Below are 26,697 nucleotides of genomic sequence, written 5' to 3' on the forward strand. Positions count from 1 at the left end.
CTATTGAGTATATTTTTAAAAGTTGGCTTTTTAAAGAAAGCTAAATCTAGTTTTGTGAATTTGCTTTGTTAATGTGGAGGTCCCTTATCTGTAAACTGAAATTATCTAGAACAGATATTAGCAAACTTTTCTTAAAGGGTAGGTATTATTTTAGATTAGAAGTCCATTTGATCTCCATGGCTACTTGTTGGGGGCAAGCTCCTCAGCCAGGGACTTGACCGTTCTGGGTGCAGGGAATTGGAAAAACACGCAGGTAACACCAGACAAATGGGACATGCTTTATTACGAAGAAAGCAGCCCAAAACTGGCTGGTCAGTGGCAAGCTCAAGCAAAAGAGGCTTCTTGCCAAGTAGCAATATCAATATTTGGGTTATAGAAAGGTACACCTGCGCAGTGCATACAGGAAACTGCTGTGTCCTTGCTTTTGCACATGTGTGTGGCAAATTGGCCTTGAACATCTGGTGTACTCTGGACAGCACCCCCACACTACTCAACTACTCAACTCTCCTCTTTAAGCTTTAAAGTAGTTGTGGACAGTACATAAACATAAGGACGTGACTGAGTGCCAATAAAACTTTTTTTTGCAAACAGGCAGTCAGTAGTTTGCCAACTCCTGATTTACAGCCTGACTGAGAACCGTCAGTAAAACCACAAATCTTTACAGAGACCAGAATATCTGTCCAAAAGAAAAGGAATTTTATTCTAAAGTTTATTCTAAAATTTACTGTTTTTTTTTATGGAAAGTCACCTTTAGTCCTCACAGAGTTTACAGTTTTAACAATTATAATTAATAAGTTTTAACTGATTCTCTAGATGATATTTATTTATTTAGAAGCAGTATATTAAAAGTGAAGAGATAGCTCCTTGCAAAAACACTAATAACAAGAAGTGACAGTTCCGTTCACTTGTTTTCCAAATATTTATTGTGTGCCTTTTATGTTTCAGACACTACAAGGTGTTGGGGAAACTGCAGTTAACAGAAAAGACAACTCCTCCTTCGTGGAGCATACTTTTAGGAGGGGGCAAGGGGAGGAGAGAAAGAAAATTAAAAGTAGGTTGTGTTGTGTGTGTGAAATTTTAGTAAGAGTGTAGTATTTGAGAAGACATTTGAAGGAAGAGAGGGAGCCATGAATTATATGGGAGGAGGAGAGAACATTGCAGTCAGAGAGCAGAGTAAGTGACAAGCCCTCAGGCAGGAATGCGTCTACCATATTCAAAACAAAGTGAGCAAACTAGTGTGGCTGGAATGGAGTGAATGGAGGCTGGAGTAGCTGAAGATAGGGTGGGTCAGAGGTAACTACAGCTGCCAAATTTAGTTGGGCATGGTAGGCCGTTGTTAAGACTTGGGCATTTGTTCTGAGGGAGTTGGGAAACTTTTGGAGGTGTTTTTGTCATTGAGTAACATGATCTGCCATTTAAAAGGATCTCTGGTTAGTATTCTGAGATTTGACTTTATGGGGTTAAGGGTAAAAGCATGAGATCTGTTAGGAGGTTATTGCAATAATCTAGACAAGACATGATGGTAGCAGTAGTGATTTATTATTTGGGGAGAGACCCAGCAGGATTTTCTGATAGGTCTGAGAGGAAAAGGAATTGGGAATATACCTGGAGTTAGCCAAACTAAAAAGTCTGAGGGAACACATCTCTCACTCTTTATACTTAAACAACTACAATTTTGAGCGGTTCATAAAACCACCCTCAGGTTAGATAATTCTCTAGCAGGACTCATATAGTTCACTGAAGGCAATTATATTTATGGTTACTATGTATTACAGGTAAAGAATACAGGCCAAAATCAATTAAAAGGAGAAATACATGGGACAGAGTCTGAGAGGCTTCCAAATGTGATGCTTTTGTTGTCCTCAGGACATACTACCTTTCTGGCATCGACCTGTGACAAGACTTAGCATTGCCAACCCGCGAAGCTCACCTGAGCCTTGGTGCTCAGAATTTTTTTGGGATGCTATTATGAAAACACTAGAGGATTGATGCACGAAATTCATGCAAGAGTAGGCCTTCCCCTGGCTGCCAGCACCAGCTTCCCTACGGCACCCAGGACCTGGGCTTCTCTCATAGTCCCGACTTTGGACGTCCGGTCTAATTAGCATATTATGCTTTTATTATTATAGATATCTGTTTTATTTACTTTCATTATGTATATTGGTAGAATCTTGTAAGATAAAGAAAAATACTAAGAAGAAAGTAAAGATCAGCTCTGGCCTGTGTAGCTCAGTTGGTTGGAGTCTTTCTGTGCACTGATGTTTCTCTCTCTCTCTCCCCCTCTCCCTTCCTCTCTCTCTAAAATCAATTAAACATATCCTCAGGTGAGGATAAAAAAAAAAGATGCAAAATGGTTTCTACTTTGAGTATCTTCCTTTCTTAGGCCCATAAAATTCTTGACTGTTGCTTTGCAAGAAAATATAGAATTATGATCATTGTTCTAGTTAATATTTGCTTTATTATTTGCTCCTTTGTTCATTTCCCCTACACATTAACTTTTTGTTTCAATAACAAATCATACTACTATCTTAAAAGACATCATCCCTAATCCCACAAGGAGATATTTACTGTTTATCCTGGTATATTTCCTTTCTGTTGTTTTCTATGCATATAAATATATTGAAATCATCAAATACATTTATATTCTATTTTCCTGATTTAACACAGAGATTCTTAACCTTTTTTATGCTATGGACCTTTTTGAACATCTTTAGTTTATGGCTCCTCCAAATATTTTTGAATGAAGAAAATAAAGTAAATAGAATTACAAAAGAAACTACCCTGAATGCAGTGATAAAACTATTAAAACAAATTTGTGATATAGTAAACACATAGGTAAGAAACTTCTCACACCCTCTGTACATGGTGCAGATTTGATTTGCTAATTCTTTTTTTGGTGAAAGTTGATCTCTGTTTTAAAAAATTACTAAAAATTTAGTTTAGTTTCGGACTATTTCTTTTTATTTAATCTTTTAAATTTAACACCATTAAACAACTCTTTTCTCCTTTGTAGTGCTTTTGTTCCATTGAATGTTCCCAATAACAAAAATTCTACGGAGTGGGAAAAAGTGAAGTTCTTGTTTGAAGAACTTGGAAGTAGTCGTAAGTATTCTTTTTCTTAAAAAAACACACAATCGTAATATTTCGTATTTCATGACTGTTGGGACTTTTTTGAAAAGCCAGTTTTTGCATTATTAAGAATTTTAAACTTGCAGTAGAGGTATGCTAGATAAATTAGGAGGTTTGTGTTGTTAAGACTTATTTTAATCACGTAACTCTTATGTGTCTAGTCTCTTCATAAAATTACTTCGTTGAAGAGAAAATATGATCTTCAAAGTATTTTAGCAGTGAAGGTATTATAATTTCTATGTGAAGGTATTATAATTTCTATAAGAACCCTATATTGCTGTTTGATCATGATTAAGTAGTCTTTTATAAATTGCAGAATATAAAGTGAAGGAATTTCCTGTGAGTAAAATAATATTACGAATTTACCTCATCAAAATGTTTTAGAATTGTTTTTCTAGAAGCTTTCTTTAATTTAGTCAGCATGACCTAGGTTTTTAGAGGAAAACAAAATAGGTTCAGGAGGTTAGGTTAAGAAAGTTGTTATTCATTGAAAAATACAGTTGGCATTAGAAACTGATCTCAAATAAGAATGTTTACTTATTACCCAGAATTTTATGTGCTTTTGCACATAGTAACTTATTTTCAAAAAAAGCTAGAAATTTATTTTGTAACATGCTGAGCATTTTCATTGCTATTTTATTTTAAATTTTTTTTTTTTATCCTCATGTGAGGATATGTTTATCAATTTGAGAGAGAAAGGAAGGGAGAGAACGAGAGAAACATCGATTGGTTGCCTGTCATACTCACTTTGGCCAGGGACTGAACTTTCAACCCAGGTATGTGCCCTGACTAGCAGTCAAACCTGCAACCTTTTTGGTGTACAGGATGACGCTCCAACCAACTGAGCCACCCAGCCAGGGCTGCTTTTGTGTTCTTTTAATAGGTACTGTACTTCCTTTAATCAGTAGTTCTTTCTCTTTAGCCAGATACAGTATTAAAGAATGATTAAATTAAGTCTTGGAATCTTTGCTGTACAACTTCTTAATTTTCTTGCTTTCCACTTAAGATTTCATCTTCTAAATTGTGGTCCATTAATATCTTGCTGATACCAGTAAGAATAAGAATAGCAGGTCTAGCATCCTCTGATACTGAATTGTCAGGATTTATGCACCTGATCCTATTGCTGAGAAATAAATTGCTTCCTTTTTTGCAATTAACTCTTTCAGGTCTCTTGAATAACTACTTTTCTGCCTTCTTAAATAACTACTCATATGCCTTAAATATCTTTCTATAAGTTATGCTAGTTTTTGAGTATTAGTATAACTTGAATCACTGATTATATAGGTAGCATAATGATAATTTCTGTAATCTCATTCTCTTTAGTCTTAACATTATTTTTCAAAATCTCAAATCTTAATACCATACCTAGAGTACATTTTGCTTACCACTATTAATAATATTAACTTTTTTGATTTGCTGAATATGTTAGCATAATACTCCATTTTACCAATTCAAAGATGCATAGTTTTTTACACTTTTATATCTTTGATTTGGGGATGTATTTTATATGATGGTATCTTAAAATTGCTATCCACCAAATGCCAGACCTTTCCTAGTTGTATGAACACCCTGTTGATACTCCTAGGAAGGTCAAGAAAACAACAGCATCAGTGTCTTTGATTTGATAAAATGGTAAAATATTTATAGTTTAAAAAATTAAGGATTAAAAATTTACCTTGCATGGTTTGTGAATTTGTTAATGTGCTCTCTTCAAGTGTTATATAAAAACTTAGATGCAGGTTTTAAGAAGATATTATTCTAATTTTATTTATGAAAAGGTTAATATTGATTCATTAAATTAATCACAATTATATTTAGTTCCACAGGGCCTGCCTTTAAATTAGATAATATTTTAAAAATTAGCATTGCTCCCATTTAAGAATATTCAAATTTGCACAGTATTTCGTTGCATAATCTGGTATATCATCACTCATTTGAGGTTTTTGTTTAAATAATTTCCAAAATCTAACTTGTTAACATAGCTTTTCTATTTTGGTATTACGTTTTTCTTTTTTCTGATTGTTTGCTTTTCCCCCCGTTTCCAGATGGGCAAGTTAGCTCTTTTAAAGCTAAAAAGTGAAATAAACTCTTTAAAATTTTAGGATATATATTAAAAAATTATTGGAAGATTAAGAATAAAGTAATTAGGAATATCAAGATTGAGGGGAGAGGGATGAGTCAAGGTCAGTGGCTTTCCTGTGTAGGTCTGCTATGGAGAAAGGCCAGAAAATTTTTTGCTACCTTTTGAGTATCTAATATTTTGCAGATTTTGTGTTAGGCTCCAAAATTAGTGCTCTTCCTCTTTAATTTTAAGCAGTGAAGGAAAGGAAATCTTAGTCTGAAAGATTGTTTACAAATCAGTTTGTGAAAAGACATTTAAAAACACTTTTCTGCACTTGGAGTTTAGTACTTTGAGGATGAGGGAATACATGTTATTATTTCAGAATGTGTAACAAACCCACTTTTTATATTTTTATATTGGTTTGCTGAATATAAACATTTAAATAATATACATCTACTTTTTTAACAGTGTTTTTTTCCCTTTGCAGATGGTTTAGCTGCCTTGTCATTTTCCATTAGTTCTCTGACCTTGATTGGAATGTTGGCAGCTATAACTTACACAGTAAGTATTATGGTGATAATTGAGTTAAAATCAGAGAATCACTTTATGAAGCAGTTGTTTTTACCTTAGTCATATAAAGGGTGGAGCAAAAGTAGATTTACAGTTGTGAGTAAGCAAACAGAGTTTATTCTTGTATTGTTATTTATTTATCAACAAGAGGCCCGGTGCACGAAACTCGTGCCCTTGGGGGAGGGGTCCCTCAGCCTGGCTTGCGCCCTCGCAGTTTAGGAGCCCTCGGGGGATGTTTGACTAGCGGCCTGTGGAGCGGACCTAAGCCGTCAGTTGGATATCCTTAGCGCTGCAGCAGAGGCAGGAGAGGCTTCTGCCACTACTGCTGTGCTCACCAGCCATGAGCATAAGTTAAAGGGCAAACCCTGTGGGAGTGCACTGACCACCAGGGGGCAACTCCTGCATTGAGTGTCATCATAGTGACTGGTCATTCCACCGTCGGGCTGAAACTGGCTCTCTCACATCCCCCAAGGGATCCTGGAATGCAAGAGAGTGCAGGCCAGGCTGAGAGACCCCACTAGTGCACGATTGGGGCTGGGGAGGGATCGCGGGAGGACTCCAGGGCATGTCCGGCCTGTCTCACTCAGTCCTGATCAGCCGGACCCCAGCAGCAAGCTAACCTACTGGTTGGAGCATCTGCCCCCTAGTGGTCAGTGCATGTCATAGCTACTGGTCAACCAGTTGACTGTCTGCCCCCTGGTAGTCATTGCACATCATAGCGAGCAGTTGAGCAGTCTTAGCATATCATTAGCATATTATGCTTTGATTGGTTGAATGGCCGACCGGACTACTGGACACTTAGCATATTAGGCTTTTATTATATAGGATTATTATATTTTCTATATGAACAACTGTAAGCCTACTTTTGCCCCATCCTATATTGGGTTCAATTCCCGTCTTTTTCTTTAATATTTTAGTTCTTCTTTCTTCATTTTTCTTGAGTTTACTTAAGAGGAAGGTTAATTTTGAACTACTTAGTCACAATCATTTTATCTATGTTTGTGAAAGTTACTATTCAGAAACAAACATTGTAAGTTGTGAACCTTAAAGGTTATATTATATATCATGCCATAATAGATTTAGTGATTTATTAGCATATTAGAATTCTGAACCATAGATCAGCATCTGTTACTGATTCAGTAGATTTATCCTACTTGGGGGTATAGGACTTTTAAAATCAGATATTTTACATAACTTGAGATTTTCCTAGTATATAGAAGCTAATCTTATACTCTCAGAGACTTTGATTTTTTTCAGTCTTCCTACAAATGGTAAGGTAAGAATTATAATAGGCCGACAAACTTGCATATAGACTGCTCTTTGAGGTTTTTTCTTTTCTCAAATTATAAAGGAAGAGCCAATAATAAATGCTTCTTTAGCTATCTTCTGAGAGTTGTGCAGGAAGCTTTAAATATCTGGAATCTTTCCAGATGGATAGACAGATAAACATTATTTAAATAACACTACAAGATATGCTCAAAACTCAGTGGAAGAATGTTTTGTTACCAAACCACAGTCTGGCCAACTTTACTATCTAGTTTCTAGTGTGTAAAGAGAGGAAGAAGGGTAGGCTAGAGGGGACTCTGTTTAAGGAGGCAGCATAGTGTACATAGCTGAGCACTAATCATGAGTGTCTTTATGTAATCAAACATTGAACCCTAGCTTTTCCATCTGTAAAAATGGATAATCATACACAAACTTATTAAAAACTAGTTGAAAATCAACTATTTATAGATAAATGGTTTAATTACAGATAGGTGGTTAATAGTACTAGTTAGTAGTTGTCTCCTAACATTATATAGACGCTTGAGAAATGAGCTTTTCCTGGTGGAACATGGAAGAGGGTACAAATTCATGCGAAGCAGAAAGGTTTCATTTTAATTAAGGTACCAAAAGAGGGAAGTTAATACGTAGCATACTTTAACCCTAAGTAAAAAGCATTAATTATTAAAGGTATAATCATGTCTTTTATAGAATCTGTAACTGTTAGTATTGAAATTTGAGATGTTTTTGTAATGTATGTGTCAGTCAAGTGTGAATTTCTTAGATATGCATTATTGTTTAGTTTATAAACTAGTTGATTATTTAAATTTTACCAAGATTATACCCACTGTACCATGTCTTAAGGAATAGCCAAATAATTGGCCACTCAATTTTAGAAGAACAATGTCAAGCATATTAATTAGCCTTCAGCTTAAAAAAAGAGAGAGAGAACTCATGGGCATATGGACATACATGTACAACAATATGGTGATTACGGGGGGAGTGGGATGGATGGAGATGAAAAAGGTCATATAGGGAATAAATGGTGATGGAAAAAATAAAATAAAGAGAATCTTTTTTAAATAAAAAATAAAATAAAGAGAATCTTTTTTAAATAAAAGAGAAAGAATAAAAAAGAATATCTGGGCACAGATATCCTATCTAATAAAAGAGAAAAATGGTAATTGGCGTACGACGATACCCTTTTCATTGGCTAATCAGGGCTATATGCAAATTAACTGCCAACTAAGATTGGCAGTTAACTGCCAACAAGATGGTGGTTAATTTGCATAGGTAGGCACAATGCAGGGAGGCGAAAGGGAAAGCAGGAAGAAGCCCCCTGCCACTGACAGTGATCGGAAACCCAGGGGGGAGCTAAGAGCTGGGGGGCAGGGCAAAGGCGGCCCCAGGGCCGCCTTTGCCCTGCCCCCCAGCCATGATCGGAGAATCAGGTGCCTTTGCCGCCCTGGCCAGTGATAGCAGGAAGTAGGGGTGGAGCCAGCGATGGGAGCTGGGCACGGTCGAAGCTGGCAGTCCCGGGAGCTAGGGGTCCCTTGCCTGGGCCTAAAGTGAAGCCCACGATCGTGGGGCCGCTGCAGCTGTGGGTCCCCGCTGCCCGGGCCGGACGCCTAGGCCAGAGGCGTTAGGCCTGGGCAGGGGCGGAGCCTGCAACCACGGGGAGCTGGGGGTCCCCTGCCCAGGCCTGACACCTCTGCCAGAGGCCTCAGGCCTGGTCAAGGGGCCGATCCGGTGATTGGTGATCAGAGGGTGATGAGGGTCAACTCCTCTGGCCGAGGCGTCAGGCCTGGGCGGGGGGCGGAGCTGGGGATTGGGGGGATATGATGGTCCCCTTGCCCAGGCCTGAAGCCTGGGTCAGAGGCATCAGGCTTGGGCGGGGGTTGGAGCAAGCAATCAGAGGGAGATGGGGGTCCCCTGCCGAGGCATGATTCTTGAGCCAGAGGCCTCAGGCCTGGGCGGGGGCCAGAGCCAGTGATCAGGGGGAAATGGGGGTCCCCTGTCCAAGCCTGACACCTCTGGCGGAGGCGTCAGGCCTGGGCAAGGGGCCGATCCTGCGATTGGAGGCTGATGGGGGTCAACGCCTGAGGGCTCCCAGTATGTGAGAGGGGGCAGGCTGGGCTGAGGGATACTCCCCCCCCACACACACACACCCAGTGCACGAATTTCGTGCACCGGGCCCCTAGTTTATGTATATACTTTAATTTTTGGTGCCATTAAGTGGGGAAATGTTGAATAATGATATTTTTATAAAAAATGTAATATGTGGACACTGAGTTGCCTATAAAAGCAGTGACTACTGAACTTATTATATACACTTATCAGTCGAAAACTGAACATGTGCTATTTATGAATTTTATTTGTGTTTGTATCTATATGTTTTCCTACATACATCCTATATAATAATAGAGGAATATGCAAATTAGCCAGAATGCCATAACATCACTGCTGCTCAGCAGGAGGCATGCACAGCGGGAGCAGGTGGGCGGGGACTGCCATCACCAGTAGAGCCTCTGTGCAGCCCAGTCCGGGGTGCCCCCAGCGGAAGCAGACCCCACCACCCAGCCCAGAGGCCGCCTGGCCTGGGGGTGGCCCCTGGCTTTGCTATCTTGAGTTTGTGGTTTCCAAGGAAACAGCCAGAAGGGATGATAAACCGTCCCCAAACAGGCTCAGCTGGCGCCTAAGCGGTGGCTTCCTTTAAATTGAGCCTTTCCCGCAGTGAATGACCCCAACCCTCCTTGGATCAGGAGGTTCCTGTGGAGTGCAATCTCCACACAATGCAACGGGGGCCCCAGTTTCGTCCCTGGCAATTTCATGCGCTTTAGCTCGGGGCAGCAGGGAAGGAAGGGAAAAGGCATCACACAGGGCAGCTCTGGCAAGCAAGCAGAAGGAAACCATGTCTGGCAGACATTCCCCAGCCACCCCCTTCAACGTGTAAGAAGAATCAAATAAACCAATACAATCACTCCCCCCCTGCCCTGGGGGGATCTGGGACTAAGGGGTGTCTGCCCAGGCATTGCATACCTGCTTCCCACCCCCTTCATCCAAATGGACAGGTTAGAGGGTTAAAGGGAGGAGAAGGAGCCTCGCAGGAAGAGGATCCCCGGAACCACACCCCTGCCCTCCCTCCAGACCTGACCTCTCAGAATGCAGGGCCTGACCCAGCCCCCAGCAGATTTGCATATCCCAGACCCTCTGGTGCTTCCAGTCACTGGGCATTCCCACGTCTTCTCTGTCTCCCAGCTGCTGATCCTCACTGTCTCCTACCCCAGAAGCACTCTGTCCTCCCAGCTTTCCATCTTTATAGCCTAAATGCATGGTGGGCATAGTTGCTTCTCCGTGGATTTTATTTGATAAGAACCCAGCGAAGTCGCTTAGCAACTGAGCTGCTCAGACTTCATCAGGGACAAGGAATGACACACCTTACTTGGCTTTGATAGCAAAGCAATCTTATTCTTTTATTTTTTTAAAATAGATTTTTATTGATTTCAGAGAGTAAGGGAGAGAGAGAGAGAAACATCAATGATGAGAGAGAATCATTGATCAGCTGCCTTCTGCACGCGCCCTATTGGGGATCGAGCCTGCAACCCAGGCATGTGGCCTTGACCAGAATCGAACCTGGGACCCTTCAGTCCTCAGGCTGAAGCTCTAGCCACTGAGCCAAACCAGCTAGGGCAAGCAGTCCTATTCTTAAAGACTTGATTTTTGTCATAAACAAGTGGATTTGAATAATATCAAACCAATATACATTTTTTAATGAAATGTCTCTTCATTTCTACTAATGAAATTCTACCTTAAAGCTTATGTTGTATAAACTATACTAATAAAAGGGTAATATGCTAATTAGACCAGACCTCTTCTGGACATCCATCCTGATGTCCTTCCACACAAAGCCACGGTGGTGGGGGCCGAGGAAGAGGCAGTTAGGGGCGATCAGGCCAGCAGGGGAAGGCAGTTAGGGGCAATCAGACCAGCAGGGGAGGGCAGTTGGGGCGACCAGGCTGGCAGGGGAGCAGTTAGGGGCGATCAGGCCAGCAGGCAGAGGTGGTTAGGGGCTATCAGGCAGGCAGGCAGGTGAGCAGTTAGGAGCCAGTGGTCCTGGATTGTGAGAGGGATGTCCGACTGCCGGTTTAGGCCTGATTCCTGTGGGCCTAAACATCCCCGAGGGGTCCCGGATTGGAGAGGGTGCAGGCCGGGCTGAGGGACCCCCGTGCACGAATTTCGTGCACCAGGCCTCTAGTTTTATATAAAATGTAAAGTGATAAATTGAAAATTCAAAAATAGAAATAAGTAGAGCAGTAGTTCTCAATAATCTTTGAAGACACTCCCTTTTAAAAATCAAATTTCTCAGCCTTCCAGGTGATACAGATGCTCCTGTATTTTAGGTACCACTATAAAAAAGGTCTCTGTATTACCTAAGTGGTTGAGCATCAACCTATGAATTAGGAGGTCTTGGTTCAGTTCCCAGTCAGAGCACATGCCCTGGTTGATGGCTCCATCCCCAGTAGGGGGCGTGCAGGAGGCAGCTGATCAATGATTCTCATCTTTTATGTTTCTATCTCTCTCTCTCTGAAATCAATAAAAATACATTTTTTAAAAAAAGTCTCTGCCCATGCTTTCATATTTAATGAGAGAAGTTTTATAGACTTTTATAAATAATTTAAAATCATCACTTTTCTGCATACAGAACAAGGAAAATATAAGTGAAATAAACTGGAAATGTATTCCTAAAACTTGACATTTGTAATATGAATCTTCTGAATCACTTTTTTGAATTGGTTATTCATGTCCATGATTTATTACACAAGATTGTCTTTTATACTATCAAGAGAATTGATGATACAGCTTTTCTTAAGAGCTACACGCTTTTCACTGGGATTTTCTCCGAAGCTGCTAACATAACTGTTGTATAAATTTAAGCTTTTCTTCATTGTTGTTTTGCAGTTGTTTCTTATTTTGCCATGTGAAAGGCTATCTTTTTGCATTTACCCACCTAACTAGCAAAATGGCTTATACTTTGAGTATCTTCCTTTCTTAGGCCCATAAAATTATTGACTGTTGCTTTGCAAGAAAATATAGAATTATGATCATTGTTCTAGTTAATATTTGCCTCATTATTTGCTCCTTTGTTCATTTCCCCTTACACACTAACTTTTTGTTCCAATATCAAATCATAGTACTATCTTAGAAGACATTTAAAGTGGCAATAGTTGTACTAAGAACGCAGTAACCAACGAAGTAACTATATTGTAACCAGCTATGACCATATTTGTGAATATGCTGGTATGACAACTATGTATGACTTCTGCCTCGCCAATGAATATAAGATGCATCCAGATTTCACTGATGTGAGAAAATAGAGATGTTTTAGAATTAGTGAATATTTACCAGTAGAAGGGAAATCTTATTGAGTACATTTTAAATGAATTGTTTCATTAGTCATTTTAGCAAACATGTACTTGAATAATAGTAGTTACAAGTATACGCAAGACATTTATTCAGCTTAACAGCAGTGCTTGGTGTTGATTCTTTGCAATAATCCAAAGCTCACAGGTTGGAAAACATCATCCTAGATAGAGCAGAGATATGTAGGGAAAAGATGCTTTTCTAAACTAGACAATGTAAGAAAGTATTATAAATATTTGTAGTTTATATGTAGTCCTTCAAAATAGTTTGGATTTTAAAATACAGATGGTTATTTATTTTTGGAAGTTGAAACAAATAAAATTGGAGGCAATTTTGGGCATTATGGATGACCTAAAAGCATTTTAAGTAATGTAATCTCTTTAGCCTTGTTGATTTCCTAGTAATTCACTAGAGGGCAGTAGTAAGCAATAAAAGTTTTGTTTCTGAACAGGAGATAGTCTTTTCATACATCCCCCCCCCCCCCTCGCAAATAAGTTTGAGGTTGAATTGAAAAGATTGTGATTAAAGATCTTAAAGTTGTGTTGATGAAATGTTTTGTATAATGCGTTATGTCAAGCTTATCATAATCTAAATCTTATAGTTAAATTTCCAGGTAATTATTGAAACTTAAACATGCAATCCAAAAATAAGCTAAAAGCTAGTCAACCAAAACCATGACTATTTCTTTTACTTGCTCTCTTCAGACAATTAAAAATTCTTTAAAAAAATGCTGTATTCTGATTCTATGTTACCACAAGGTATTTTCAAGGACATATTTTTTTTTCTAAAATCGTTTACATTAAGCTTTTTAGAAATTCAGTTCAGCTTTCTAATAAATATATGAATTTCATGTAAGGAAACAAGTTCATATGAATAAAGAATTCATTTAAAATGATTTTTGGTTAAATATTATCTCAAATTATTTTATCATTTTAATAAATGCTTGTTATTGGAATAAAGGTAGGGAAAAAAGAATTGAGTAGTCCTTACATCCTAAATGGGGTACTGCAGTTGTTACTAGTGTGGATGAGGAGTCTGTATTTTTCCAAGTGATTCTGATTAGCCAAGTTTGGCAGATCTAATGATAAAACAATTATACAGATTAATAATGTTGATGAACAGTGTTATATATTACTAGAGGCCCAGTGCGCGAAATCGCGTGGCCCTGCCCACCTTCGCATGCCTTGCTTGCAGCCCCACCCATCTGCTCGTGCCCCGCCCACCCACCTGTGGCCCTGCCATGCGCACAGCCTCACCCACCTGCACGCACCTGACTGCGCTCGCCTCGCTGCACCCACCCGCGGGACTGAGACCTGCCGCGCCCCAGGACCCAGACCCACCACCCCCATGACCGAGACCCGCTGCACATGAGACCCATCAGTGCACCTCTTGGTGACTGGTCGTTTGGTCGTTATGGCGTCATCGCCATGGCTTTTTATAATATAGATAATTGAGTTATAAGCAAGGCACATTTACAAGTTAAGGAAGGTTTTCAGACATGGTGCAATGAAGCTGAGCCTGAAGGGCATTGAAATTTGCTAATGAAGTAAGGTGAGAAAATAGGCCTTCTAAATGAGGGTACTGTATGTACTAAAGTGTGGATGCTGGATAAAGCCTGAAGTAATGTAAAATTGGAGTGTTTTAAGAACAGTGAATAATACAGAGGTGTGACATAAGGTTGGTAGGGCTTTGTATGCCAGGATTAGATAATTGGTCTATTCACAAGTCCAGTAATTCTACCTTTCATTGAAAAACAATACCAAATAACTGTTCAAACAATCTTAGATGAAATTCTGACATGTAAAAATGTAGATGAACAAAGTAGATTTGCTCTAGAAAAGTAGCAGCAGGTCCCTGCATCACTCACTACCTGCCTTCCTCTCTCCTGTAGTGGCCCTAAAGACACCTACCCAGAATCCTAGGAACTACTCCCAGAGCACTTTGAAAACTACCCTTATTAGTCCTTGAGGATGTTAATTAGAGGAATGGTATAATCTGACTATATATATGGAATGGAATGTTGGCCATAAAAAAGAATGCAATCTTGCCATTTAAGACAACATGGATAGACATATAGGGTATTACGTGAAGTGAAATGTTAGAAAGAGACAGATACCATATGATTTCACGTATATGTGAAATCTAGAAAACAATATAAACAAACAAAACAGAAACAAACTCATAGATACAGAGAACATTTTGATGGTTGCCAGATGGAATGGGTGAAAGAGGGAAAGGGATTTAGATGTTTAAATTGCCAGTTATATAAGTAGTCTCTGGGATATAAGGTACAGCATAGGGAATATAATCAGTACTATTGTTATAACTATATATGGTGTCACAAGGGTACTAGCTATCGATGTGATCACTTTATAAGTTACATAAATGTCTAACCACTATGTTGTAAACCTGAACTAATGTAATATTGCATGTCAACTACAATTGAAAAAATTTTTAAAATAAATATTTAAAAATACAAAAGATTAAAAAATAAGGCCCACGTTGTGAATACTGACTAGAGCAGCATATTTCTTGGGAAATAGTATTGAGTACTCAGGTTAGTATATTTAGGGACCCAAATCCTTCCAACACAAAATAACATACAAGAGGGTAAAAATAAGCCTAATTTGGAGGTGATTGGGAGGACAGGGAATTTACTTAAATTGGGTTTAATGAAATATTTTTGCCTTGGCATCTGGTTGAAAAACTAACATCGTACTGGCCTTGTGTTCAAATGATATGGAGAATTGGTAATAGTCTATAATAATAAAAGCATAATATGCTAACTAGACTGGACGTCCTTCTGGATCAGGGGTTCTCAACCTGTGGGTCGCGACCCCTTTGGGGGTCGAACGACCCTTTCACAGGGGTCGCCTAAGACCATCGGAAAACACATATATAATTACATATTGTTTTTGTAATTAATCACTATGCTTTAATTATGTTCAATCTGTAACAATGAAATTGGGGGTCACCACAACATGAGGAACTGTATTAAAGGGTCGCGGCATTAGGAAGGTTGAGAACCACTGTTCTGGATGAAGCCGGGGCTGTGAGGCAAGCCCGGGTCCTGGGTGCCTGCTGGCGGCCTGAGGGAAGCCCGGGTGCCAGCGGCCGGGGTAGGAAGGCCTACTCTTGCACAAAATTCGGGCCTCGAGTCATTACATAATACCAATATATATCAGACTCTTAAATGTTGTGTTACTTTTTTTGAAAAATGGCATTTTTACCTGAAAATTATGTCATATATAGGGTGTCCCCCCCAAAAAAAATGTATACACACACTTTAAATAATTATAAAACCAGTGTTTATTAAAATGCATTTCATTTTCAAAATTGAGCTGTCAGCTGTTAAAGTGCGTATACATTTTGGGGGGGGACATCCTGTATTTAAAATAATATTACTAAATCACATTTTAATTTTGCTTTTTAGGCCTATGGCATGTCGGCATTACCTTTAAATCTTATAAAAGGCACTAGAAGTGCTGCTTATGAACGTTTAGAAAACACTGAAGACATTGAAGAAGTGGAACAGCACATTCAATCAATTAAATCAAAAGTGAGTTGGTATTTTATTATAATTGGGAAGCATCAAATGACTTTGTCTTTGAGCTGCTTTCTGATGTGACTTAGACTTTGGCAAACATTTTTGACATTGAATTGTTTTGCAACATATCCTTCAAAACCCATGCCCATATTTATTTATTTTTACTTTATTTTTTAAAATATATTTTTATTGATTTCGGAGAGGAAGGGAGAGGGAGAGAGAGATAGAAACATCAATTATGAGAATCACTGATTGGCTGACACCTGCAATGTCCCACACGGGATCGAGCCCGCAACCCTGACTGAGAATCGAATGGTGACCTCCTGGTTCATATGTCAACACTCAATCACTGAACCACACCACTGTGACCACACATTCACAGTTTGATGTTGACCTTGGTACATATATGTGCATTGTCACATTAAAATTGTTCGTTATTTTCTATTTGTAAATTTGCCTAAGGAGTCAAACCCAACCTAAAGAAGTTTCATTGCTTGATCTGCTAAATCTGATAGATTACTTTATTAAAACCTTAATGGTAAAAACTGTTTCATTTTTGTTCTGTTGTTTGCAGAGCAAAGATGGTCGACCTTTGCCAGCCAGGGATAAACGCACCTTAAAACAACTTGAAGAAAGGTTACGAATGCTTAGGAAAAGAGAAAGGCGCTTAGAATTCATTGAAAACAGCTGCTGGACAAAATTTTGTGGCGCTCTGCGGCCCCTGAAGGTAAATGGGTTTTTTAAAATTATGCTGTCACTCTTCTTCCAAGTTTATATTGTACCTGTCAGAGAAGTTGAGTTCTCCTTTAGAGGCAATACAGCATGGTGCTCAAGAGCATTTTGGAGTTAAAATAATCTGATTTTGAATCACAGCTCTTTGGTCAAGGTACGTAACCTCTCTGGACTTCATTTACTCATGTGTAATGCAAGTGTTATATCAACACAGTTGTTAAATTTAAGTTAAAATATAGATAAGTAATGTAAGCATATTTTGTTAATTTGTACTTTCTATAAATAAGAAATCTGGGACTCACAATAAAATTTAGGAGCCCTAACTGAAAAGTAATAGACTTTTTTATCGTTAGATGATATGTGGCGAAAACTATGTAAAAAGGTATTATTTGAGATGGAAAACCATTACTTTTTTTGGGTGGGGGCATTATTTGCTAGCCTTGAATTCTTGGAAGTATGGTACCTAAACATAAGTATCTAAATTGAGGCCCTGGCTGGGTAGCCCAGTTGATGAGAGCATCATCCCGATATGCCAAGGTTGGGTGTTCAATACTTTATCAGGGCACATACAAGAAACAGCCAATGAAATGCATACAAATAACTAGAGGCACAAATCAGTGTTTCTCTCTTCCTTTCTCTCTCTTTCTAAAATAAAAATAAGTAAAGCTATGCTTATTTTAAATAAATAAATTGAATTAAGGTGATCATAATATGACCCTGAGTCTAAAAAGTAACTAGAACTGCTGGCCACAAATTTCTATATGTGCCCATTCTGTATATGGCATTTCAAACACCAGGGCTTTGTATATCATAAATGTACAATGCCAGTTGTAATTCAGAAAGTGCAGTGCATAGACTGTTTTGAGTACAGTTGGGCAAAACGAAGCTAGAAAATGGTTTTTGGCTAAATTTTTTAAAAAGATGTTTTATAGAACCCCCTCAGGGATCAGTCAGGTTGAGTTCTAATGCTGCTTTGTCTTCCTCTTATAATTAAAAAGGAAGTGAGGAAATGCAGTGACTGCTCACCCCAAAACTCCTCTTTTAAAGAGTTTCTCAAAAATTAGCCTGTTACAACATGGAGGGACCTGAAGAATATTATGCTAAGAGAAATAAGCCAGTCAGAGAAAAGACAAGTATCACAAAATCTCACTTATATGTGGACTCTAATGAACAAAATAAACTGATGAACAAAAAAGATCCAGAGACATTGAAGCATGCAACAGATTGAGGTATTTCAGAGGGAAGCGGGGAGAGAGGGGAGGAAGAGATTAACAATGAATTTATATGCATAGCAGTGGACAGACAATAGTGCTAGTGGTGGGATGGTCTGGGGAGGGGACTGGAACAGGGTGGATGGAGGGAGTCAGTGGGGGGATGGAGGAAGGAAAGGGACATCTGTAATACTTTCAACAATAAAGATAAAAAAACCAACATAATCAGTTCTATGTATCATGAGTTTAAACTTCTGTTAGAATACTTTTTTTTTTAAATTCACCCTAATCCTTTTTTCCAAAGAGTTTTGTTTCATAGTAGGAAAGGTTTGATGAAGCCTTCCCCAACCTTATCTTACTTTTAAATTGTAGCTTCTTATAAATATTTATAACCAATTTGTAACATTAACTGCCTTGTTTTAAACATGCTGTATGTTCCATTTCACTGAACATATGCTTAGAGGGATTGATTTTACCAAATATAGGTTCTATATATAGAACATCTACATTACCCCAAAAAGCTACTTTGTCTCCCCCTGCTTCCTTGAGCACAGACCCCAGACAACCACTAATGCACTTTTGTCTCTATACTTTAGTTTTATGTGTTCTATAATTTTGTATAAATGAAATAAAAATGTATAATCTTTTAACAGTTTATAGGGGAGTGTATAGTTTTTTGTCTGGCTCCTTTGGCTCAGCACAATGTTTTTGCGATTCATCCATGTTGTTGCATTTTTTTAAAAAGTGGTTCGTTCTGTTTTATTGATAATTAGCATTCCACTGCATATCTATGTCACAATTTGTTTATCCACTTATCTGTTAGTGGATTTCAGTTGTTTCCACTTTGAGACTATTATGAATAATGCTGATGTAAACATTTGTGCATAAATCTTTGTGTAGATATGTGTTTTCATTTCATTCATGTTTTTTCTTGGGTAAATACCTGAGTAGAATTGCTGGGTCTAATGTTCAATATAGGTTTAAGTTTATAAGAAACAGCCAAAATATTTTCTAAAGTGGTTGTACCATTTTGCATTCCTATAGCAATATTTAAGATTGCTAATTTCTTCATATTCTTGTCCACTGTTTACAATCGTTTTCCTAACGGATATGTAATAGTAATTTGCATTTCCCTGATGACTAATGATATTGAACATCATCTTATATTCTTATTGGCTATTTACTTATATATCTTCTCTAAAATGCTTGTTTGGCCATTTTAAAAATTAGGTTTTTGTTTTATGAGTGAATTACAAAAATTCTTACGTATTCTGGATCAGGTACTTTGTCTCCTAATTTATGGCTTTTTTGTTTTGTTTTGTTTTTTTAACACTGCCATTCAAAGAAATGTTTTTAAAACCTTTATAGAAAACATTTTATCCTATATTTTCTTCTAGAAATTTTATAGCTTTAGCTCTTGTATTTAGGTTTGTGGCCCATTGAAAATTAATTTTATGGGATGGTATGACCTACGGGTCAAGGCTTATTTTATTTTCCGTATGGACATCACCATTTTTTTTTTTTTTCTCAAGACTATTCTTTGCACTTTGAATTTCCTTGGCAATTTTGTCAGATCAGTTGATTATATATATGTGTGAGGGTCTGTTTTGGACTCTGACTTTGGCTTCATTGATCTATATGTCCTTATGCTAAAACTTTATTAGTGGAGCATTCAAATCAGTCACGAAATCAAGTAGTGTAAATTCATCAGTTTTGTTTTCCTTTTTCAGAATTGTTTTAGCTGTGCATAACCTTTGCATTTCCATATACATTTTAGAATCAACTCATAATTTCACAAAACACACACAAGAATTTTTATTGGTATTACTTTGAATCTATAGGTGAACTTGGAGATAATTGATATCTTAATATTGAACCTTCCAATTCATGAACATATCTTTTCATTTATTTATGTTATCTTAAATTTCTCCCAGCAGTCATTTGTAGTATTAAGTGATGAGGCCTTGCAAATATTTTGCTAAATTTATCTATAAGTATGTCTTTATTTATATTTTTACAAATGATTTTGTTTAATTTTAATTCTCAATTATTTGTTGCTATTATGTAGAGGTTTGCTTTTATACATTGTACTTGTATCATGCAACCTTGGCTTTAATATTAGTTTCTAGTAGTTTTATAGATTCCTAAGGGATTTTTAAGTACATGATAAGGTAAGCTGCTAAAAGATAGTTTTACTTTTTTCTTTCAAATATAAGATTTTCCGTTGCTTTTTTTCTCTTACTGCACTGGCTGAAACCTCCAATACAGTTTATTATTTATTCATTTTGCTGTATAAGTGTGTCATTCCTGATACTGATCTAAATTCTTACCTATCTTTCCATTATCTAGTTCCAATTTAGGAATAATTAGTAATAGGGATTCCTGAAGGGAATATCTGGGGATACAAAAATTACTGTTATGTATTTGAAGGGTTAACATGAATGCCAAGAGATAAATGCTGCTTTTTTTGCTCAAATGAAATATGAAAATAATTTATTATTCATTACTACTGTGTTTGTCCACAGTTGATGTAATTCAGAAATAGGAAGCCACATGCTATTAGTGCTTTTTTTTTTTTTAATAATTCTTTATTGTTGAAAGTATTACATATGTCCCCTTTCCCCTGCCCCTCCACTGACCTCCTAGAGTCCTCCCCCCACCCCCAGGGCCTTCACCACCCTATTGTCTGTGTCCATGGGTTATGCATATATGCATACAAAGTCTTTGGTTGATTACCTCCCACCCGTCCACCCTCCTCCTCCTTCCCTCCTAAATTCCACACTCTGTTCCATGCTTCATGTCTCTGAATCCACTCTGTTCATCGGTTTATTTTGTTACTGAGTTTCCACATATGAGTGAGATCATGTGATACTGTCTTTCTCTGACTGACTTATTTCATATTGGTACTTTTAAACATTAGCATCTAAGTAGTCCTAGTGGAAGAAGGTAGAAACAGGTCCATTCACCCCTTTCAGTGCTCCGTGTATACTGAAGATGATTTAAGACTGGTGAGAGCCCTAGCCGGTTTGGCTCAGTGGATAGAGTATCCACCTGCAGACTGAGGAGTCCCAGGTTCGATTCCAGTCAAGGGCACATGCCTGGGTTGTGGGCTCAATCCCCAGTTGGGGGTGTGCAGGAAGCTGTCGATCAATGATTCTCTCTCATCATTGATGTTCCTCTCTCTCTCTTTCTCTGTCTCTCTCTCTCTCCCCCACCCCCTTCCTCTCTGAAATCAGTAAAAATATATTAAAAAAATAAAAGATTGGTGAGAAACTCCTGATACAAAGTTTCTTTGAAGTTGCCGTCTGTCTCAAAATTTTGTAGTAGTAATGCCTTTTACTCTGTGCTATAATCCATGTTTGATGTATTATAAGATGTATTACATTTGGAAATTTGAAAATGCAAAAGTTGAGTTATATACATTATTTTTCATAAATCATCTCCATTGCCCATTGATCTTGTGATTTCACATGGCCATGTACTCCTTAGGAGGTGCACGTCTCATTTCAGAAGCACGGGAATTCAGTGCATAGACTTATATTCTTAATGGAATTATATTCTTAATTTTATTTTCATTATAGGAATTAAGTGAAATAATGTGTGCTCTTCATTGCCTTTTGATATAAACAGCTCAGAAAATTGCAGCTGCTATTGTTATAGTTCTAAAGTTAGGATTTTTCAACCTCTTAAAAATACTGTCATGTAACTCAAGGGAGAAAACTAGTTTTGTGTTGAAGACGTAAAAATAGGCATCTAATTAGACTAAGTTAATGGCTCCTTAAAGCAGCATTTATATATACTAATGAATATATTTCTAAGCATAGTCTAAAATGTTCATTAAATATTTCATTAAACTTTCCTCTGACAGGAGGGCATAGTTTGAGCTTGTGCAACTAATTGGCCTTGGTAACCTATAGATTCAATAGGTTTTAAATGTAAGTTGAGATTTTACTATATATACACCTCTTATTTTACACACACACACACACACACACACACACACTCCTCTTGTATTTGCATACAAAGTTATAAATTCATGTCCATAATTGTATCACATATATTTTTTTCAGACTTTTATATTGTGGTAAAATATACATAATATAAAATGTTTCATTTTAACCCTTTGTAGTTTACATTCAGTGGCATTAAGTATATTCACAATATTGTGCAATATACTTACTAATTTCATTCACTGTTCATTTCCAGCAGCTGCCTCTCACATCCACTGCTGGTGATGGCCCCGCTTGCACTGGCACTGATCCCGATTGCTCAGTGCTGTCAGCGGGTGCAAGCGGTGGCTGCTGGCCCCTATCACCCCTGAGGGCTTCTCCACCTCCCCGTGCTCCTGAGGGGCAATCGGGGCAGCAGCTGCCACTTGACGGCACTGGCCCTGCTTGCACCCACTGCTGGCACCAGCCCCAATTGCTCTGTGCCATCAGTGGCAGTGTGAGCAGGGCAGCCAGCAGACAGGGAACCGGGGGCCTCAGCAGGAGGGGCCAGGTGGGGGCATGGAGGATGGGCCGAGACCCGCCCCTGTGCCCACCGCAGCCTCATGGCCCACAGTTCCTTTCAAGGTGCATGAATTCATGCACTTAGTCCCTAGTTTAACAATATTAAGCCTTCTAATTCATGAACATAGGATGTTTTTCCATTTATTTGTCTTCCTTTCTTTCTGCAGTATTTTGTAGTTTTAAGTATATATCACTTGCCTCCTTGTTTTTTTTATTCCTAAATATTCTTTTTGATGTTACATAAATGGAACTTTCTTGAATTCCTTTTCAGATTATTCATTGTTAGTGTACACATACTTTCAAAAACATGTCTATGTTTATTTGAAGAAGATCCAAAATAAAGAACTGGTAAAATTTGTAATTCGGGTTGCCCCACTTCTTTCCCAACCCTCCAACAATAAACAAACTTAAACATAACTAAATTTCATAAGGTAAGCAAGCAGTGAAATTTAATTTTATTACACACTGACAGTGTGTAGTTGTTTTGAAGGTCTGTGAGAATACTTAAAAATTTTTTTACTTATTCCTGTTATCCTAGCATCCACTGAAATTGAATATGAATTATGTTTAAAGATGTAGCAGACATCCTTAAGATAGTAGTATTTAAAGCATGTGTGGTTTTTCTTTATTATAGGCCACACTACGTTAGAATGCCTAAAGGCAATGACTGACTCTTTCTAACTCTAAAGTAGGATTATTAAATATTTATTGGAAGGATAACTACCCATTCCAAAGTTTTACTTGATCATTTTTTTATTTGAGAGTTACATTTTGTGTTATAGTGTAGTGCTTCTTAATTTAAGCTAACTTGATGTGTTTTGGATATTTTTTGTTGGTAGTAATTGAGTGTTAGAGTTCATGTAACCTACAAGGTCTTTTGTAGATTGTCAGGAACTTTGTGGTATGAATATTGACGTTTATGTAAGAGTAAATCTACTTGTAGGTGTTTAACCCATCTTTACATTAGTGCAGCAGTGAGGCTCTAGTCTAGTGCCTAGAAAAGCTTGGATTGGGACTTGGAAATCAACAGCTGATCAATACAGCATTGAACTTATGACCAACAACAGTATAACTCATTCCTGAACAAAGCTTGCCTAACACATGTATTTTTCAGTAATCATAGACTTAGCTTTGTGAATTCTTCAGCCTAGTTGTCTCTGGAACTTGAGATGTCAAGAACAAAAAGCCTAGGTTATTAGTAACATTGGTTTTACCCCTTTTTCATTCTGAAATTTTATTTCTTAGGAACCTAGTTTCAGTAATTGTTTTGCTTATTTTCTACCTTCCCTAATATAAAGTTTAGACATTAAAAGGAAATATGTCCCACCAATTACATTGCTTAACACATTTCTCCACAGAAACATGATTTTACATGACAGTTTCTGTGGTGCTTCTAGTATTCTATTTCAGGAATATTTTCAGTTATATAGTCTTTTCTGGGCTATGATATAATTTTTTACATATAATTGGCATATACAATATATATGTGTATATAAATGGTACATATATAGTTGTGTATATGTATATTATGTATATATATATGTACATCATTATTTCTATGGGGAAATGTTCCAAATTCCATATTTTAAAAAGTTAAATATAACCTGATAAGTATTTTGGTTCTGGTTTTTGTGTGTGTATATTAGTCTTAATGTAGTCCTATTAGTCTTAACTTTTCAATTAATTTTAAAGTTTATGTGTGAGTATAATGATATAAATAAACCTTTTATTTGACCTAGCCAAGAGTCTCATTTGTTTACTTACAGATGAAGACTTTCAAATGCTTTGTCTGTTTTGTGTATGTTCTCAATCTCATAATGGAAATTTAGATGACAAATGCCTAAAAATATATTCTAAATTAAAATGTATCTTGGATCATTTTGGTTCGATCATGGTCATATATCAGCAACTCATATTGAACATAATGGTTTTGGCTTTTAATGTCAACTTTTAGAACTATATTTCAGTGACTTTATTATTATTATTTTTGCCTTTAGATCATTTGGGGAATATTTTTCATCTTAGTTGCATTGCTGTTTGTAATTTCTCTCTTCTTGTCAAAGTAAGTACACTAGACACATTTACTAAAGTACTTATACAAATCCTATGATGTTACACATTCTCCATGCTGAATAATTCTATTACTGTAATCTGTTCATCTTCAGTAGCCATTTTACTTGAAGTGTTTTATAGCATTGACTCAAAGAATGACTAAAATGTTTCAATAGTAGTTAGTATTTCTTTTTTTAATATATATTTTATTGATTTTTTACAGAGAGGAAGGGAGAGAGAGAGAGAGTTAGAAACATCGATGAGAGAGAAACATCGATCAGCTGCCTCCTGCACATCCCCCACTGGGGAAGTGCCTGCAACCCAGGTACATGCCCTTGACCGGAATCGAACCTGGGACCCTTCAGTCCGCAGGCCGACGCTCTATCCGCTGAGCCAAACCGGCTTTGGCGTTAGTATTTCTTTATTCTTTATTAATTGATCAATATCTGTAAGATATTTAAGTGACGTTTAATTTGTTTTTTGAGGTTTTCTTTGACTCAGTTGAATTTGCATGCTTAAGTTATAAATTAACTGAAAATGTGGTCATATAATATGTAAAAATCACTATAATTTTTATTTTACTTTTTTAGTTTGGATAAAGCTCTTCATTCAGCTGGAATCAATTCTGGTTTCATAATTTTTGGAACTAATCTGAGTAATCCACTGAATATGCTTTTGCCTTTACTACAAAGAGTAAGTAAAAAGAACAATCATTTTATATTCTAGCACATATTCTTACAAACTGTCAAATTATTATGTTGAAAAACTTGTTAATACTTGGCAGTATATGCTTGTGCCCTCTGCTGATTTGGCTTTTTATTTACACATGACTTTTACATTGATATGTTGCTTTAAGGATTATTATATTGATATATTGCTGAACTCTTAAGGTAAGCTTTTTAAGCAATTCCTGTTTTTAATTTTTGATGAAGTTTTTTATTCATATTTAAATGTAAATTTTAGCTTAATTTCTTATAGGATTTTTCTTATGATAATGGTACTAAACAATTCGGTAATAGTTTGGTAATTGTTGGGGGGGGGCCTTTATTTTTTATTTTTATAGTAGCCTGATTTAAATCAGGGTTGATATTTTAAACATTTGCCAAATATAAATAATGACATTTCAGTTAATTTTATATGACTTCTAAAGCCCTGTGTGTTTATTGAATTTAATTTTATCTCTTTTTTTCAGGTTTTCCCTCTTGATTACATTCTTATAACAATTATTATTATGTACTTTATTTTTACTTCAATGGCGGGGATTAGAAATATTGGCATATGGTTCTTTTGGATTAGAGTGAGTATATATTACAGTATTATTACTTTCATTTTGCACATACTCTTTATTATTGAAAGTTATATTTATAATATAGAAGTTATAAGTACATTGATAGTAAAAGTGATGGAAAATTACCCTTTTTACTTTATACTAACATAAAAGTGCTTTTGTCGAGAGCACTGGTTATTACCTAAACAGGAGTGATTTTGCCCCCTGGATACTTTTGGCAATGTTGGAGACATTTCCAGCTGCTACCACTAGGGGGGGGGCGCTCTTGGCACCTAGTGGGGAGAGATCAGGGATTCTGATAAACAGCCTGTAGTGCATAGGGCGGCCTCAGACAACAAGGACTCATCCTGTCCATAATGTCACCTGCGCCGAGGATGGGAAGCTCTGGTCTAGAAGTTATATTATTTTCCTTAATGTTTGGCTTCATGGAAACACATTGAAGCACAATTGGATACACTGTAGTTCAAAAGATGGTCCTTCCTACTAGGAGTTAAAGATCATTATATGATTAGAGAAAGGGTTATTTTCTTCTTATGTTCATTTTGAGGTGAATTAAGAATTTTAAAATGAAGCTGTATCAGATAGAGACTACTTCTACCTGTGAGTACAAGAGAAACCACTTAAATAGTGGCTTGAACTAATGAGTGACTTCTTGCTGTGGAAAAGAAAATCTGGCATTGGTTTAGAAGCTCAAAAATGTCAAACCAATATCTCTGTAATCCTCTTGGCTTCTCCCTCATTATTGTAATTTGACAGCTGCAGCTCTATTTATCCTGTCCACGTTACATAAGGAAAAGGTAGTTAGGAGGAATGGGTGACACCTATAATAAAACAGAACTTTCCCAGAAATTGCCAGTAGACTTTGACTTTTCTTTGATGTTTAATATTTTATCACTGCTAGCCACTACTAG

General features: G+C 37.2%; 1 protein-coding gene across 1 annotated transcript in view; it reads left to right on the plus strand.

Annotated features, from left to right (window-relative positions):
- Positions 1 to 26,697, plus strand: part of LMBRD1 (LMBR1 domain containing 1) — an 82,246-nt gene that overhangs the window by 37,806 nt on the left and 17,743 nt on the right. The window contains exons 6-12 of the mRNA XM_059701273.1: positions 3,014 to 3,102; positions 5,679 to 5,752; positions 15,879 to 16,004; positions 16,567 to 16,719; positions 24,444 to 24,508; positions 25,089 to 25,191; positions 25,691 to 25,795. Of these exons, the coding sequence (XP_059557256.1) occupies positions 3,014 to 3,102; positions 5,679 to 5,752; positions 15,879 to 16,004; positions 16,567 to 16,719; positions 24,444 to 24,508; positions 25,089 to 25,191; positions 25,691 to 25,795 (715 nt within the window). The remainder of the gene's footprint in view (positions 1 to 3,013; positions 3,103 to 5,678; positions 5,753 to 15,878; positions 16,005 to 16,566; positions 16,720 to 24,443; positions 24,509 to 25,088; positions 25,192 to 25,690; positions 25,796 to 26,697) is intronic.

This window comes from Myotis daubentonii, chromosome 6, assembly GCF_963259705.1.
Source record: "Myotis daubentonii chromosome 6, mMyoDau2.1, whole genome shotgun sequence".
Lineage (NCBI taxonomy): Eukaryota > Metazoa > Chordata > Mammalia > Chiroptera > Vespertilionidae > Myotis > Myotis daubentonii.